Genomic DNA, 14,912 nt, shown 5'->3' on the forward strand with positions numbered 1-14,912 from the left:
GGACTGTCTTAAGGATCAAATGAGAAGGTATTTGTAAAGAATTCTGTAAAGCTTAAAGCTCTGTAAGTATGAGTTATTATTATTTTAATGATGCTGATAACAATTCTGCCCAGCTTTGAATCCATGATCATCTTTCCTAAGCAGAACTAAGTATAGCTTCTAAATTAAAGAGGGACTCAAATCAAGACATGCTATTCCTTATACCTGGATAACATGAAACTTTAAGGAACCATTAAATAAAAACCAATGTTAGACAGTTTCTTTATCATATGACATCTGTCTCTCATGATTTCAAAATATCATTTGCACTGAATAAGTGTAAAGGACAGAGAGAGACCAGACTGTTTGAGCCTGAGTTCAGAGGTCAAATTGAGTCAGTGGACAAAGGGGATCCTTACAAAGCAGGGGCATGGTGGAGTCAGCTCATTTTATTAAGTTTTCATTGTGATCTTTTATACCTTAGAAATCAGCCAGTGGCACAGAAATCAGAGCTCAATTTATTGGTTTTTTTTTTGATTGCCTAGACTTAAGAAAGTGAGGGAGAATATGTCAATCATGCAAATTAAGCTCAAAAGTCTGTGTGCTTTTCAGAGGGTTGAGTAGTTAAAGGTTTACCAGTGACTCCCACTTAAAAATCTTCTCCAGAGAAACACATAGAGCATAAGGTTGAGTTGGGGCTGAGTGTGAGAGGGGGCGGATTTCCTGGCCGTCTGACTAGGAAGAAGACAGTTAAAGCAATTTACATCTACACCATAGCCACCTTAATGTCTTCCTTCAGAGGGGAAAATTGGACCATGTCAGATTTGGAAAGTCCCCTTGAAAATACCCACTCCATGGTAACAAAACAAAGGGCAAGCCACACTAAGGTGGTTGTAGTGATATCTGCCCACTCTTCTGAACGCCTCCAATCCAGTTCATTCCCAGGTGTCATCACTTCTACCTCTATGGAATCCTATCTCTCCACTCACAAAGCCACCACCTTAGTACAAAGGCATTGTCACCCCTCCCCTAGATGATGGGAATAGTCTCATTTTAAAAAATTAGTTTTATTCAAAACATAACAAACACCATTTTGGGGAGGAGTTTCTGTTTTCTTTCACAACATGACTAATACAAAATATGTTTTGCATGATTGCACATCTATAAGCTATATCAAATTGCTTGCCATCTTGAGGAGGGGGGAGGAGACAGAAGGAGGAATAGAATATGGAACTCGGAATTTTTAAGAAAGGAATGTTATAAACTGTTTTTTAAATTTAATTGGAAAAATAGTATTAAAAAACTAACAAACGCCAAATAAAGTGTTACATATTAAAATTTAAAAAGAGGATTGTATATGAAACTTCAAGTCTCCATCATGTATTATTTGCTTTTCTTTTTAATTTTAATATGCTCAAGCTGTAGCTTTCAAAGCTGTCCTGCTTGTCTCTACTTCTTTCTAGTCTTCTTCTGGTATCACCATTAAAACAAAAAGGATGTTTCAATGACCTTTTTTTTCTGGCTACCATCCCAGCCCTTCTACTTACCCAGTAGGGGGAAAAAATAAAGAAAAATCAAATCCTTGTAACAAATATGTGTGATCAAGGAAAACAAATTCCTACATGGTAATAATAGCTAGCATTTACATAGTGATTTAAGGTTTGCAAAACATGTTACAAATATTTTCACATTTTATCCTCACAGCAACCCTGGGGATATATGGAGATATATTATCCCCATTTCACAAATAAGGAAAAATGAAACTGAGGCAGCTGGCACTTAACTGCCTTGGTCAAGTCACTCATAAGTGTATGAGGTTGGATTTGAACTCGGGTCTTTCTGACTTCAGGTTCAGTATTCAGTCCACTGTGGTGCCTTCTAGCTCCATCCCCATTGGCTGTGTCTGGCAAGTTGTGGGTAGTGTCCTGAGGGTTGGCCATGCAATAGCCTTCTAACTCATCTCCCTTTCTCAAGTTCCTCCAAATTCTAATCTACCCAAAATCATTTTCCAAAGAGTCTCACCCACCCCAGCCTTTAGTGGCTCTCTATTACCTGTGGGAGCAAACATAAACTCCCATATTTGGCATTCAAAGCTTTTTCCTACCCTTCCCTCTCCTGTCTCCATGTCTTTGCCATGTCATGCCTGGAATGCTCTTCCTTCTCTGCCTTCCTGGCTTCCTTCAGGACACCACCTTCTGCAGGAGGCCTTCCCTGCTCCCCCAAACCAGCTTGTGGTGCTGTCCTCTGTCCCCCAAGGCTATCGTCCATTTACTCTGAATGTGCCCATTAATGTGGATGGGGACTGGACTGGAGACTTCACCAGCGTAGGGACTCTCAGGGAAGGAAGCTCTGGCTACCAAAGCAGGTCAACATCTTCGATGAAATTTAGTGTCTTAGAGAGTTGCCTAGAGCCCTGAGAGTTTAAGTGGCTTACCCAGGGTCATATAACCAGGCAGGATCTGAGTGTGAGTCTTCCTCCTTCTGAGGCTGGCTCACTAACCACTGAACCATGCTACCTTTTGTGCTGAATTATATCCATGTTCTCTCCCTCCATTAGAATGGAAGGCTTGGGAACAAGCATTATTGGGGGGGGGGTGGAAATCCCTAGATTCACAGTACCTGGTGCTTAAGTGTTTTGTAAATGCTTTCAGGTGGATTAATTGGTAGAAAGAGTAATATTTCCTTGCCTAAATTGAAGAACTAGTCCCATGGCTGTTTTTATCTGAATTCCATTAAACAATATGAAAAGAATAATTTTTTAATAATAATAATGGGTGTAAGCCTGGCCTATGATACATGTTGGCTGTGTGACCCTGGTCAAGTCATTTGCTCTAGGCAATTCTCAAAGAAGTTTCCAAACTTCTGGGTGTTCATTAGACCAAAGAAAGCATAAGCCTAGTCTATACCCCATAGTCATCATTGTTAGTAATAATGATTATAGGGGTGGCTAGGTGGCACAGTGAATAGAGCACCGGTTCTGGAGTCAGGAGGACCTGAGTTCAAATCTGACCTCAGATACACACACACACACACACACACACACACACACACACAAAACTAGCTGTGTGACCTTGGGCAAGTCACTTAACCTCAATTGCCCTCCAAAAAGCAAAAAAAAAGAAAAGAAAAATAAAAAAAATAATAATGATTATAAATCCCTGTTGCCTTTGTAACATTATAGCATTGTAAAATGTTGCCATACCAAACACAATTGTATTGCAGCTATGCAGAATGAACAGCTTTCAAAATGTAGTGACCCAGAGGAGTAGATCAGAACCCAGTGAGAAGCCTATAGACCCTGTGGTCCTCTCTGCTGCTGGAGCTGTCCCAAGAATGCTTGTAATAAGCCTTCAGATGAAGAGCTCACATCCCAAACTTTCCACTCAACTACAAACCAGTCATTTTCTTCCCCTCTACCAGAGCCTGCAGAACATTAAACCTGAATGAGTGACAGTGAGGGCAGGATAGTGACCAGTCCCAAGACCATCTTTCTCTGACTCCATTGATAAAGGTGGGAAGAATGAGACATCAATAATAAAAGTATCATCGATGCTTCTATGGTCCTTTAAAAGGCTCCATCATCGCCAGCTTGTCAGATGAAGACACGTGATTAGATGGATAAGCTGGGGATTGCACCCACCAACAAATGATCCCCTAGAGACACTGCAGATGGATCCCTTGGGTCCAGAACAGAATAGGAGGGAGAGAAATTCCCTCAGGGAAATGGGAAAGCTGTTTCGACCACCCCAAATTGTCTTTTTAATGTCAACATTCTCCCAGTGTTTTTAGAGACCTATGAATCATGGCACACAACACTCTGAGGAACCCAAAATGAATGCCAGGCAGAGGGTAACTGAGAGGCGTGTGACAGATGGACAGGAGAGGAGAGGAAAAAGTGTCACAATATACAACAAAGAAGGATGGCAGACAACAGGCTTGAATACTACCTATGCCACTATGGGTTAATCATTTAACCACCCTGGGCCTCAGTTTCCTGGACTGAAAAAGAGTTGAGCTAGAGAATTTCTAAGGTCCTGTTCAAGTCTCCATCTATGATCCTATAATCCTATGAATGCTATCAACCAACAAGCATTTATTAAGCACCTACTGTACTGGGTGTCGGTGATATGACTCCAAATAATGCACTGAAGGAACTTACATCCAATGGATTCTTTAGTGAAAAGTCTGGCTGGCAAAGGTAATAGATTGGTCTATTAGCAATGTAGCAAGAATGAGGTATAACTTATGGGCTGTCTGTGTTCTCTGCTAGTATTCTAATGATGTCAGATGAAAGTGAGGAAGGCTACCAGCACATTAGGTGGACTGATTGTGGAAAACTTCATGGGAGGACATGAATAAGAGTCATGGATGGGTGGAGGGAAAATCCATATTGTCAAGGTCATAGATCCATTGGAATAGTTGAGTGTTACCTTTGGATGCTGTTTTCTTAACAGAGGAGAGACCGGTAGGACAAAGCGTTCACAGACTTGCTCATTGACAAGGCTCCTTAAGCCTAGATTCATGTCAAAATCACAGAATCTCAGAGCAGGGAAGGACTTCAAAGGGCACCAAGTCCAACCCATACTTGATGAAGGATCCTGCCTATAACATCCCAATCCATAGGTCCACTCTCCTCTTAAAGAGAGACCTCTGGGGATGAGAGGCCCCCTCCTTTCCAGGGCAGCCCATGTCATGTTCACATAGCTCTCCTTGTCCTTTCATGGAGCTTAGACCTGGCTCCCTACTATTCCTCGCCATTATCTTCTTCCTCCTGAAGCCAAACAGAATGAGTCGAACTCCTCTTCCATGTTATAACCCTTAAAAACCTGGGACAGCTATGGTGTCTTCTCTACCCATGGCTCCACATCTCTTCAGCTGGTCCTCTGATGGCTCGAAGTCAAGGTCCTTCCCCATCCCGGCTGCCTTCCTCTGGGCACGCTCCTAGGGTCTTCCTAAAAATGTGACGCTCCAAACAGAAGGCCATCCTCCAAGGGCTGGGTCAGAATCCTGAGTCTGGGGCTCTACTAAGACACTGTTTGGTGCTTCCATGTGGCGTGCTCTCTCTCATTGCTGGGCATTCCAGACCCCCAGAGTCTGGCACATGAGCTATGAGGAGATAATCTGGGGTTCCAAGGAGGGAGAGATCCTCCAAGGGCTGGTGGAGTCTGGGTAGGCTTTGTATAGGGGGTCAGAATTGAGCTGGGCTTTGAAGGACACACTCAGGTGCCACAGGGGAGATAGAATGGCATACCAAATGCAGGAAATGGTGAAGGTAGGGGGAATGGTACACGTACAGGGAACAATGAGTGGGACAATCTGGCTGGTTGGGAGGGTTTATAGAGAGAAGTGGTGGGAGTTGAAGTTGCAAAAACAGACGAGACACATCTGGACATGAGCCTGTGTCTGCTTCACCTGCTCCACCTACTGTAAGAGCCAGCACTTTTCTGGACTGAACTTGGACGGGTGCACTAACCTGTATGAGTAAGGGGCAGTGTGGTACCGTCGAAAGGGCCGGGGATTTGGAGCCAGAGGACCCAGGGTCAAAGCCTCCCTTGCCATCTATGTCTCTTTGGAGAAATCACTTAACAGCCCCAGACTTCCGTTTCTTCATTTGTGAAATGAGGGAATTGGACTCAGGTCCCTTTCACTCAAAGTCGATGATTCTCCCAGGGTTCTCCCATCAGCAGCCAAAGCTGTGACTTGGGTAGGATAACTGGGGACTCCAAAGGGCCCTCCCTTCCTGTGCAGAGAGCTCTGAGCAGGATGGCTGCTGCCTCTCCTGGCACAATGCGAGCTGACCAAGACAGGAAGAAGGCTGTTCCCTCCAAGCAGAGGGGCAGGAGTCCCCTACTCCACTCGTGTCCAGGGACACTAGAATTCCTAAGAAAGCTGTTTCCAATCCGGATCTTATTCAAGGTATGAAAGATGATGCAAGTCCAGAGAGAGAAGGAATGGGAATCTGGGCAAGTTCGGAAAAGAAAGAGAAGGCAAGGGCTGTGTGAGAACCCTTTCTCTGCTTGCTTTGTAAGGGGCGATAAGCATGTGACCAGGTCTGGGGCTTTGGAGGGAGACACTGGCAGAAAGACGGCTGGGGGAAGGAGAGTCACATCTCTATCATGACTTCAAAGGCTAATCACCCAGTGACTCTTCCCTTCTCGCACTCACTTCATGCTCTCTGCACAGCTTGACAACCAGCCGGAAGCGGTGGGCAGCAGACAAGTGGCAAAGAAAGTCCTGGGGGACCCTGGTCCTAAGAGAAGGGCGTGCTCTGGCTCCCAGAAGCCCCCTCCCCACCTCCCCGACCTGGGCAGCCTGCCACAGATATAACGGCAGTCTCCTTCCCTCTGGCTGTGTGTGTGTGTGTGTGTGTGTGTGTGTGTGTGTGTGTGTGTGTGTGTGTGTGCCTCTGTCTGTCTCTCCCTGCCTCTGCCTGGGATACAGGAGGTTACCGCGCATCTGCCTCTGATTATTAATCAGCTTAGGTGATGTCAGTCGGGGAAGGAGGGACCCGGGAGGAACGGTTCGACAGGAGGCTGGAGAGGCGAGTGGGGCTGGGGAAGACCCCCCTTCAGAACTGCGGGGCTTGCGCTCTGGGACAAGCCAGAAGCCAGTGAAGCTGCCGCAGCCTGCGTGGGTGGCTAGGGAGCTCAGCTAGTCAGAGCAGAAGGAACAGGAGAAGAAGGCAGAAGCAAGGGAAGGATGGACCTGTCCACAGCTTTGCTTCCCCTCACCGCCAATGACAGCAACGCCTCAGAGTCTGGAGGAGGCAACCTCACTTCTGCCTGTGAGTAGAGTTGGGGGCTGGAGCTTCCCCCTGTCCCCTGCCCTCATTTCTGCCATGCACTTGGTGGGATGGGAGAGAGGAGCGATCCACCTCAGGACCAAACTGCCAGGGAAACTTTCTGTGGGTTCCGGGGCAGAGGGCAATAGAGGGAGGAAGGGATCAGTGCAGGAACAGTGGAAAGAAGACCTAAGCTCAAATCCCACCTTGAAAGGTATGAGCAAATCACTTCACCCTTTCCTGGGCCTCAGTTTCCCCCTCTGTAAAATAAGTGGGTTGGACTAGATGTCTTCTGAGGCTCCTTCTAACTCTGCTGCCATGAGCCAATGAACCTGCGTGACCTTGGGCAAGCCACTTAACCTCCCTGGGCCTCAGTTTCCTTATCTGTAGAGTCGGGAGAGGGGTGGATGAGATGGTGACTTCCAGCTGAAGATCTAGGAACCTATTCTCAGAACTGCAGGCATCCCTTGGTCTTCTCCTAAAACTTGAAGGGAAAGCAGATGAGGACAGGGGAGAAAACAGGGTCAGGAGGGGCTAGGACTAAGAGAAGAGAGGTGTGCCCTGGAGCCAGAGTGTGTGTGTGTGTGTGTGTGTGTGTGTGTGTGTGTGTGTGTGTGTCTGGTGTGGAGAGGGGTCTTCCCCCATGGGTCAAGGTGCATGGGGAAGGGGGAGAACACCAGGCTAAATGGGGGGAGAGAAGTCAGTGGATAGGAAAAGGGGGAAGAGAAGGAAGGAGCACCTTCCCTGCCTGGGAGACTCATTTTGTTCCTCAGACAGCAGCAGTGGGGTCGGCAGCACCATGGTGGGAGGGCTGGGAGACACAGGCATGAAGGGCTTCACATAGGAGAAGTGAGGATGGCAGAGCCCTTGGGGTTCACAGGGAGACGTTCTCATGACAGTCCTGGGAGACAGGGAATGATAACGCCCCCTGGTTTGACGGGCGCACAGACCTCGATTTAGAAGCGGCTTCCAAGGTAGCAGGGTCCAAATTCTCTGGTTTGGCAGAAGAGGACAGTGGGGGGAAAGTGACTTACCCCAGGGCTGCCCACTTAGTGAGAGACCCAGGTGTTGTGACTTCCCTGCCTGTCACTGCTGAGGCTTAGGGAGAGCATTGTCCTCAGCAGCCCTGGGGGGCGGGGTGGGGCCCATAGCCACAAGGACTCCCATTTCTAGGGCCCTCCCAGGTTCCCTGAGGGCTCATGCACCTTTCTGGAGAATTTAGCCAGGCTGCCTTCTGAGGCCGAGCAATCACAGCCTAGCCTCGGTGAAGGACGGGGAGAGGGAATCAGACTGAAGGAAAGGTGGAGAGTGGGGGGAAATTCCTATGATGCAGAGGTCAAAGAGAGGCTGCAAAGGAGAGAGCCCCAAGGGCAGTGCGTGCTAATGGAGTTTATATGAGGAAGACTGTGTCCACATATGTGCGTGTGTGTGTGTGTGCGCGTAGAGTGTGTTACTTGGTGGGACTCAGTGTGCTTGATGCATTCCATAGCAGTCATCAGGAGAATCATGCAGGCAGCACAAGGTAGCTTCTCCTCACAGCTGCTCTGAGAATAAAAATTCAGGGGCTCAGAACTGTCCCTTCTGAGAGAACCCTTCACACTCATTTGGTTACTGCGGGTTCGTGGCACTCTCCTGAGAACAGCCTGGGGGTCAAATCTGTGGCTTATGGACACATTCCATGGGTTCATTTCTGGACACATTCCTACCACAGCGTGCCTTTAGAGGAAATGCAGGAGGTGCAGATGGGGGCCCCTTCCCAGGTGGGAGTGAATCTGGTGAAATTCCCACATCCACTTATTTGCTACTGGAAGTTGGGAGGGGAAGATAATGGCAGGCTAAGAAGGGATTCATTCCAGCTGATGTGAAGCCCCAGCACTGGGAATTACTGGAAACATGAATGAATGGATGGATGGATTGGATGAATGAATGGATGGATGAGAGAAATGAATGAAAAGGCATACACAGGGGCCACTAGGTGGTGCAGTGAATAGAACACCAGCCCTGGAGTCAGAAGGACCTGAGTTCAAATCCGACCTCAGACACTTAACATTTACTAGCTGTGTGACCTTGGTCAAGTCACTTAACCCAATTGCCCTGGCTTCCCCCCCCTCCAAAAAATAAAAAGGCATACTATGTACCAAGCATTGTGCTAAGGGATAAAAGTAAAAACAGTGAGAGTCCTACCCTCAAGGAGCGTACATTCTAGGAAGCTGAGACCACACATATTGGGGATGCGTGGCCAGGGAAGGCACTTTTGGTCACTTCGTAAACCTTGACGTGTTTCAGACACGAGAGGATAAGAACATGTATTCAGAGCTTGGAAAGGACCTCAGAGACCATCTGGTCCGATGCTTTAAAAAAAAAAAATGAGTAAACTGAAGCCCAGGGAAGTGAAACTACTCGAGTGAAGTTTCACAGGTACAGGACAGATTTGGGATCTGAACCCTGGTTTCTGGCACCCCTTCCCATCCAGAACTCTCCACTGTGCCAGATGCCTCCCAGGTCGCAGCTTGAGGCACGTAAAGGCTAAGTGAGCCCACAGTCATAAAGAAGTTAACTGAATCCAGGTCTAAATGGACGGACCGCACATACACAGGCACCAGGAAGGGAAAGGGGATGGGGAGGAAGGAGGATGGGATAGAAAGGCACCCGGGCCCAGCACTGAAATACTTGGGGGTGAAGTAAAGGCAAAGGCAGAGGTGGGGTAAGGCAGACAAGTGCAACTTTCGTTTGCCCTCCAGGCAGGGCCAGCGTAGAATGCGAGTGGCCAGCTGTGCTTTCTCTGTCCCCAGTTTCACCACCGCGCCTGTGGCGAGTGTCCTATGTCAACATCATCATGCCTTCTGTTTTTGGCATTATCTGCTTGCTGGGGATTGTGGGAAACTCCATGGTTATCTTCACCGTGGTAAAGAAGTCCAAATTCCACGGATGCAACAACGTGCCGGACATCTTCATCATCAACCTCTCTGTGGTAGACCTGCTCTTTCTCCTGGGCATGCCCTTCATGATCCATCAGCTCATGGGCAATGGGGTCTGGCATTTTGGGGAAACCATGTGCACGCTCATCACTGCTATGGATGCCAACAGCCAGTTCACCAGCACCTACATCCTCACGGCAATGGCCATCGACCGTTACCTGGCCACCGTGCACCCCATCTCCTCGACCAAGTTCAGGAAGCCCTCTGTGGCCACCCTGGTGATCGGCCTCCTCTGGGCACTCTCCTTCATCAGCATCACCCCGGTGTGGCTCTACGCCGGACTTATCCCCTTCCCCGGAGACGCCGTCGGCTGCGGCATCCGCCTGCCCAACCCAGAGACAGACCTGTACTGGTTCACCCTGTATCAGTTCTTTCTGGCCTTCGCCCTGCCCTTCGTGGTCATCACGGTGGCCTACGCACGGATTCTCCAACGGATGACGTCTTCAGTGGCCCCAGCTTCTCAGCGCAGCATCCGGCTGCGGACCAAGAAGGTGACGCGCACGGCCATAGCTATCTGCCTGGTCTTCTTTGTCTGCTGGGCGCCCTACTACGTGCTGCAGCTGACCCAGCTCTCCCTCAGTCGCCCCACCCTGGCCTTCATTTACCTCTACAATGCGGCCATCAGCCTGGGCTACGCCAACAGCTGCCTCAACCCCTTTGTCTACATCGTGCTCTGTGAGACCTTCCGCAAACGTCTGGTGCTCTCGGTCAAACCAGCTGCCATGGGGCAGCTCCGGACGGTCAGCACTGCCCCCACTGTGGAGGAGATGACTGAGACCAAAAGCGCCTGACCTCCCTCCATGCTCCAGGCACCGCCAATGAACACGGCCAAGACCAGACCAGTTAACGGGGCGGGGGAGGGGGGATTGTGGGTATAAGATGATGCTGAGCCAAGAGGGATTCATATGTCCGAACCCCCACCTAGGGAGGGTGTGCCCGGCAAAGGTCTGAGTGAGAGTGACAGAAAGCAATTAGATGACTAAGGAGAGAAGTTCAGCTTAACCTTCTAGTCACATCTCCTTATGCTGCACATGCACTGCTGGCTTTGTCATCCTCTGTCCCCCAGGGAGCTGCTGGCAAACTTCTGCCTGGCTCTAGACTCGGGCCTCACCCAGAGCTAGAGGAGCAGAAACCAGAGTGGGCTGGGAGGGGCTGGGGGAGGGGGCTGGAGCAGTGGCCCCAAAGCTCTTCCTCACTCCTCTTTTGCATGAAAAACCGAACCAAACTAGGTTTTCTCATCTCCCACTCTCTCGGCACCCCAACCACATCCAGCCCCTCTTCTTTGGCCGCTTCTCTTGGGGAGTGCATGCTTTGGGGTGAAGGGGCTGCAAACCCACTCCTGTCCCCCAACCCCAGCCTGGAATAGACCTTCCCCCCTTCCCTTAAAGGCCTAGCTCAGATGCCATCTCCTCCCTGTCCCCCACCTCCTCCAGGGACTTTGCCTGGGTCTCTGCCTTTTATCTTGTATTAGAGTTATCTGTGTACCTGTCAAATCCTCTCCTGAATGGTAAGTACATCTAAGGCAGGGGGTATGTCATTGAGCTTTGTATCTCTAACATGGAGACCAGGACCCTGCACACAGTAGGCCGTTAATAAATGTTTGTTGTACTGAATGGAATTGCAAAGCCAGTAACTGCTCGGAAGACTAGGGCAGTGAACAAGGCCTTTGTTCTTTTGGGGGGAAGGAGAGCGAGAGAAGGCTTGAGAAAAGACATGAAAGCAACAAAAATGACAAAGCCTTTGGCTTCACTGTGTGTTACTCATCTGTGTATGTGTCATGTTGCCCAACAGAGTGTAAGCTCCCCGTGGGCAGGGGCTGCTGACTTTCTGTCTGTGTTCTCAGTGCCAAAACAGTGCCTGGCATGCAGAAGGCACTTAATAAATGCTTACTGGACTTCATTCTTGTACTTCTGTGCCCTTCCCTCAATAGTGCCCGCATATATGAAATTCTTGGCTTTTGTACTGCACTAAATTGAATTAGAAAACCAAAAATTCCTAGGAAGAAAAGAGAAGAGGTGGAAGAAACAAAGACTTTTGCACATGCTTCTGAATTCTATATACAGTATATATATATATATATGTATGTATGTATGTATATATATATAGTATACATGTTGTATTTGCTCACCTGTTTATGCTTCAATCCCCACCCCTAGCCTGCCACTCCCCACCCCACCCCCAGTCGAATGAAAGCTCCTTGTGGGCTGGGCTTTTGTAACATCACTGCTTAGCACCCAGCAGACACTTACTAAATGTTTATTGGATTGGACTGAATGAAGTTAGATTTTGGGGAAAAGATCACAGGTAAGCTACAGTACATGTGATTTCTGGGGCTCTCTCTGCCATCAATGTCCGACATATTCAGGACACACACACACACACACACACACACACACACACATACACCCACACCCCTAACCCTCCATCTAAAGCAGTCTGAAGTCTCTCACTGGCATAGAGCTCTCTCGATGGTGGGAAGGAGTCACTTGGCTCAGGCAGAATTCAATCCTAGAGACTGCACTCCAAGAAATGAAAACAGAAATAAAAATAAAAATACAGAAGGGAGGGGGAACGTGTCCCTAAATCCCCAAGGAGGCCTCAGTCAGTTAGAATGTCTTGACTGCACCTGTCAGACTTGAGTCAGGGTGGGAGTTCAGCTGCCTCTTAGGGGCATAGCCCTGGCCCCCCTGCCATGGTCAGAGCTCATGCTCTCCCCTGGCCCTTCCCCCTCCGGTCTCCCTTAACAGCCCCAGCAGGGGCTCATTGAGCAGGACATCTGGCCGGAACAAGGACCTGGAGACTATTACAGCCTGGTCCACTGGGAGGCAGCCACCATCTTCTTCAAAGAAAGGCACCCAGGGCACAGTCTAGACAGGGGTACCACTCCCATGATGAGGAGCTTCTCGGCAGCCACTGAGGAGATGAGGGGAGCAGTTCTGTACCTGAAAACACCCTTAGGAGATGGGTATCTGCACTTGTTACCACCATTCACAGCAGAAGCCGAGCCTTCTGGCTAGCTCCCTTTGGGGGTGGCTGCTAGTACTGGCCTGAAGAAATGGAGTGGGGTTGGGTGGGCATGGAAGGAAAGCCTTCCCCTGCCATGGGGGTCAACTGGCAACAGGCAAGAGATAAAACAGTGGGGGGGGGGGCATTTCTTACCTCCTTTTAATAAGTTAATGTAATAATATTATATAGATTATATAATAGTTACATAATAATATAGAATTTATTCGTTTCTTTAAATAAGAATGTAAAATATTTTCTATATTATATGGTAATCTATAATAATTCATTAGCTCATTTTAAAAAGACAGTGTAATAATACTTTATCTGTTATGTAATTATTTTTATTCCAGGTCTGGCTCTGTGACTCCATATAATTCTGTGAGGTTTGCAAAGTGCTTTGCATGCATCACCTCCTTTGATCCTCGCAACTGCCAATCTGGCAGGCAGCTCATGCTGGCTCCGCCGCTACAGGATGACCCAGGCCAATCTGGCATGCTGAGCAGGGACCCGGGAGCAGATGAGAAGATTATTGAACTAAGCTACGACCCAGTGGTCCCATACTTTTTGGCAGAGGGAGGTTGCAAAGCCCCAAAGATGGGGGGAGGGAACTGGAAAAGCTGAAGAAGGGCATGGAATATACGCAGGCTATGCCGGGGCTGGGATCTAGGATGCCTCTGCCCTCTGCTCTGCTTTCCGTATCCAGATCAGATTGCATGCTCTGTACCCCAGGGTCACATAGGGTGCCAGTCACTGTTGCTAACCCAGTCGGTTGATCCAGCTTGGTCAGAGTCAAGGACAGGATGCTCCAGGCATGGACAGTTAGAGTGTTTGGAACCTGGTAGTTAGTACCAATGTCATGGGAAGGCAGATAAGCTTCAGACAATTACTTTTTAGAAAGTGCTGCTGAACCACAGTTTTGGTCAATGAGCCAAAACAGACAGAACTCCTGGGAGAGGTTAATGACACTGCTGTAATAAGGACTCAGAGTCCTAACTAGCATGGGGCAAATGGAACTTTGTTCAGGGAGCCAACATTCAGGGCTGCATTTCCTAACCATGGTGACCACCACCTCTGTACCTCCCACGAGGTTCTCTGGAGTCATGGGCCTCGACGAGACGGATCCTCACACAGGATCACCTTCCTTTCCATTCCCCTTTAGGGTCCAGGGCTGGAATTCTCTTAAGGGATGGGTTGCCCCTACCTGGCACAAGTAAGTATACTTCTGCTCCCTCCTCTAACCCGATTCCCACCCCAAAGCAACTGAGTTTTCCCTTTGTACAGTTTATGCTAGTTTGGACTGGTTTAGTAAGTATAATGGGAATCGATTAATCAAAAAGCATTTATTAAGTGCCTACTGTGTTCCAGGCTTGTGCTAGGCACTGAGGATTCAAAGACCAACATGAAACAGTCCTTGCCCTCAGGGAACTTATAATCTATTTATATGGTAACACATAATCGTTTATAGGCTAAAGTTGCTAAAAATCCTATGAAGTAGCTGTGGAAGGATTGCCTCCATTTAACAGAGGAAGAGCCTGAAGCACAGAAACGTTCATCTCCTCATCCCCCGCCACACAGCTAGCAAGAGGCAGAACCAAGAATTAGGCTTCCCACACCCAGGCCAGCCCTCTCTCCCCAGTGGTCAATCAACAAGCGCTTGTTAGTCAAGTGCAGGCATGAGGCATACATGGCTGCACAGGGCCAGTGAGGAAATGTGCTTCACTTGGCTATGCATTTGGTCCTGGATGGGTTTCTGTCTCTTTTTTCGAATGGGGGAAGGAGAGAAAGTCAGTGCTTGATCATTGAAAGAAATTAAATTAAAACAACTGTTTTAATTGACCATATACCTGGCACCGTGCTGGAGACCTAAAAGACCAAAGTGAAAGCCCCTGCCTTCAAAGAGGTGCCATTCTATTGAGACTGTAGGTGTAAGAGTAGACAGAATTGACCCAATGTAAACACCAGGCAATTCAACATGTGCCTCCCCTAAGAGGCCTCCTCTCTCCCTCTCTCCCTCTCCCTGTCCCTCTCTGTCTCTCTCCTCTCTCTCTGTCTGTCTCTCTCCTCTCTCTCTATCTCTGTCTCTCTTTCTCTCTCTCCCTCTCCTCCCTCCTTCCCTTCCTCCTTCTCTCTCTCTCTCTCTCTCTCTCTCTCTCTCTCTCTCTCTCTCT

At 48.5% G+C, this 14,912-nt stretch overlaps 2 protein-coding genes across 2 annotated transcripts in view; both read left to right on the forward strand.

Moving 5' to 3' along the window:
* The window catches only part of RBX1 (ring-box 1), a 434,671-nt gene that overhangs the window by 268,880 nt on the left and 150,879 nt on the right, over nt 1-14,912 (forward strand). The gene's annotated exons all lie outside the window — the stretch shown is intronic.
* MCHR1 (melanin concentrating hormone receptor 1) lies at nt 6,357-11,637 on the forward strand. The gene is made up of 2 exons (XM_069102825.1): nt 6,357-6,763; nt 9,553-11,637. The coding sequence occupies exons 1-2, from the start codon at nt 6,679-6,681 to the stop codon at nt 10,527-10,529; spliced, it is 1,062 nt and encodes a 353-aa protein (XP_068958926.1). The 5' UTR covers nt 6,357-6,678; the 3' UTR covers nt 10,530-11,637.

This window comes from Petaurus breviceps, unplaced genomic scaffold (assembly GCF_028583685.1).
Source record: "Petaurus breviceps papuanus isolate PSGF00001 unplaced genomic scaffold, PetGlider_PUasm1.0 558, whole genome shotgun sequence".
Classification (NCBI taxonomy): Eukaryota; Metazoa; Chordata; class Mammalia; order Diprotodontia; family Petauridae; genus Petaurus; species Petaurus breviceps.

Excerpts from the sequence above, each read along its gene's own strand:
- MCHR1 (XM_069102825.1), top strand. The coding sequence starts at position 6,679 with ATGGACCTGTCCACAGCTTTGCTTCCCCTCACCGCCAATGACAGCAAC. Across the intron at positions 6,764-9,552 it reads AGGCAACCTCACTTCTGCCT|TTTCACCACCGCGCCTGTGG; the intron begins GTGAGTAGAGTT and ends CTCTGTCCCCAG.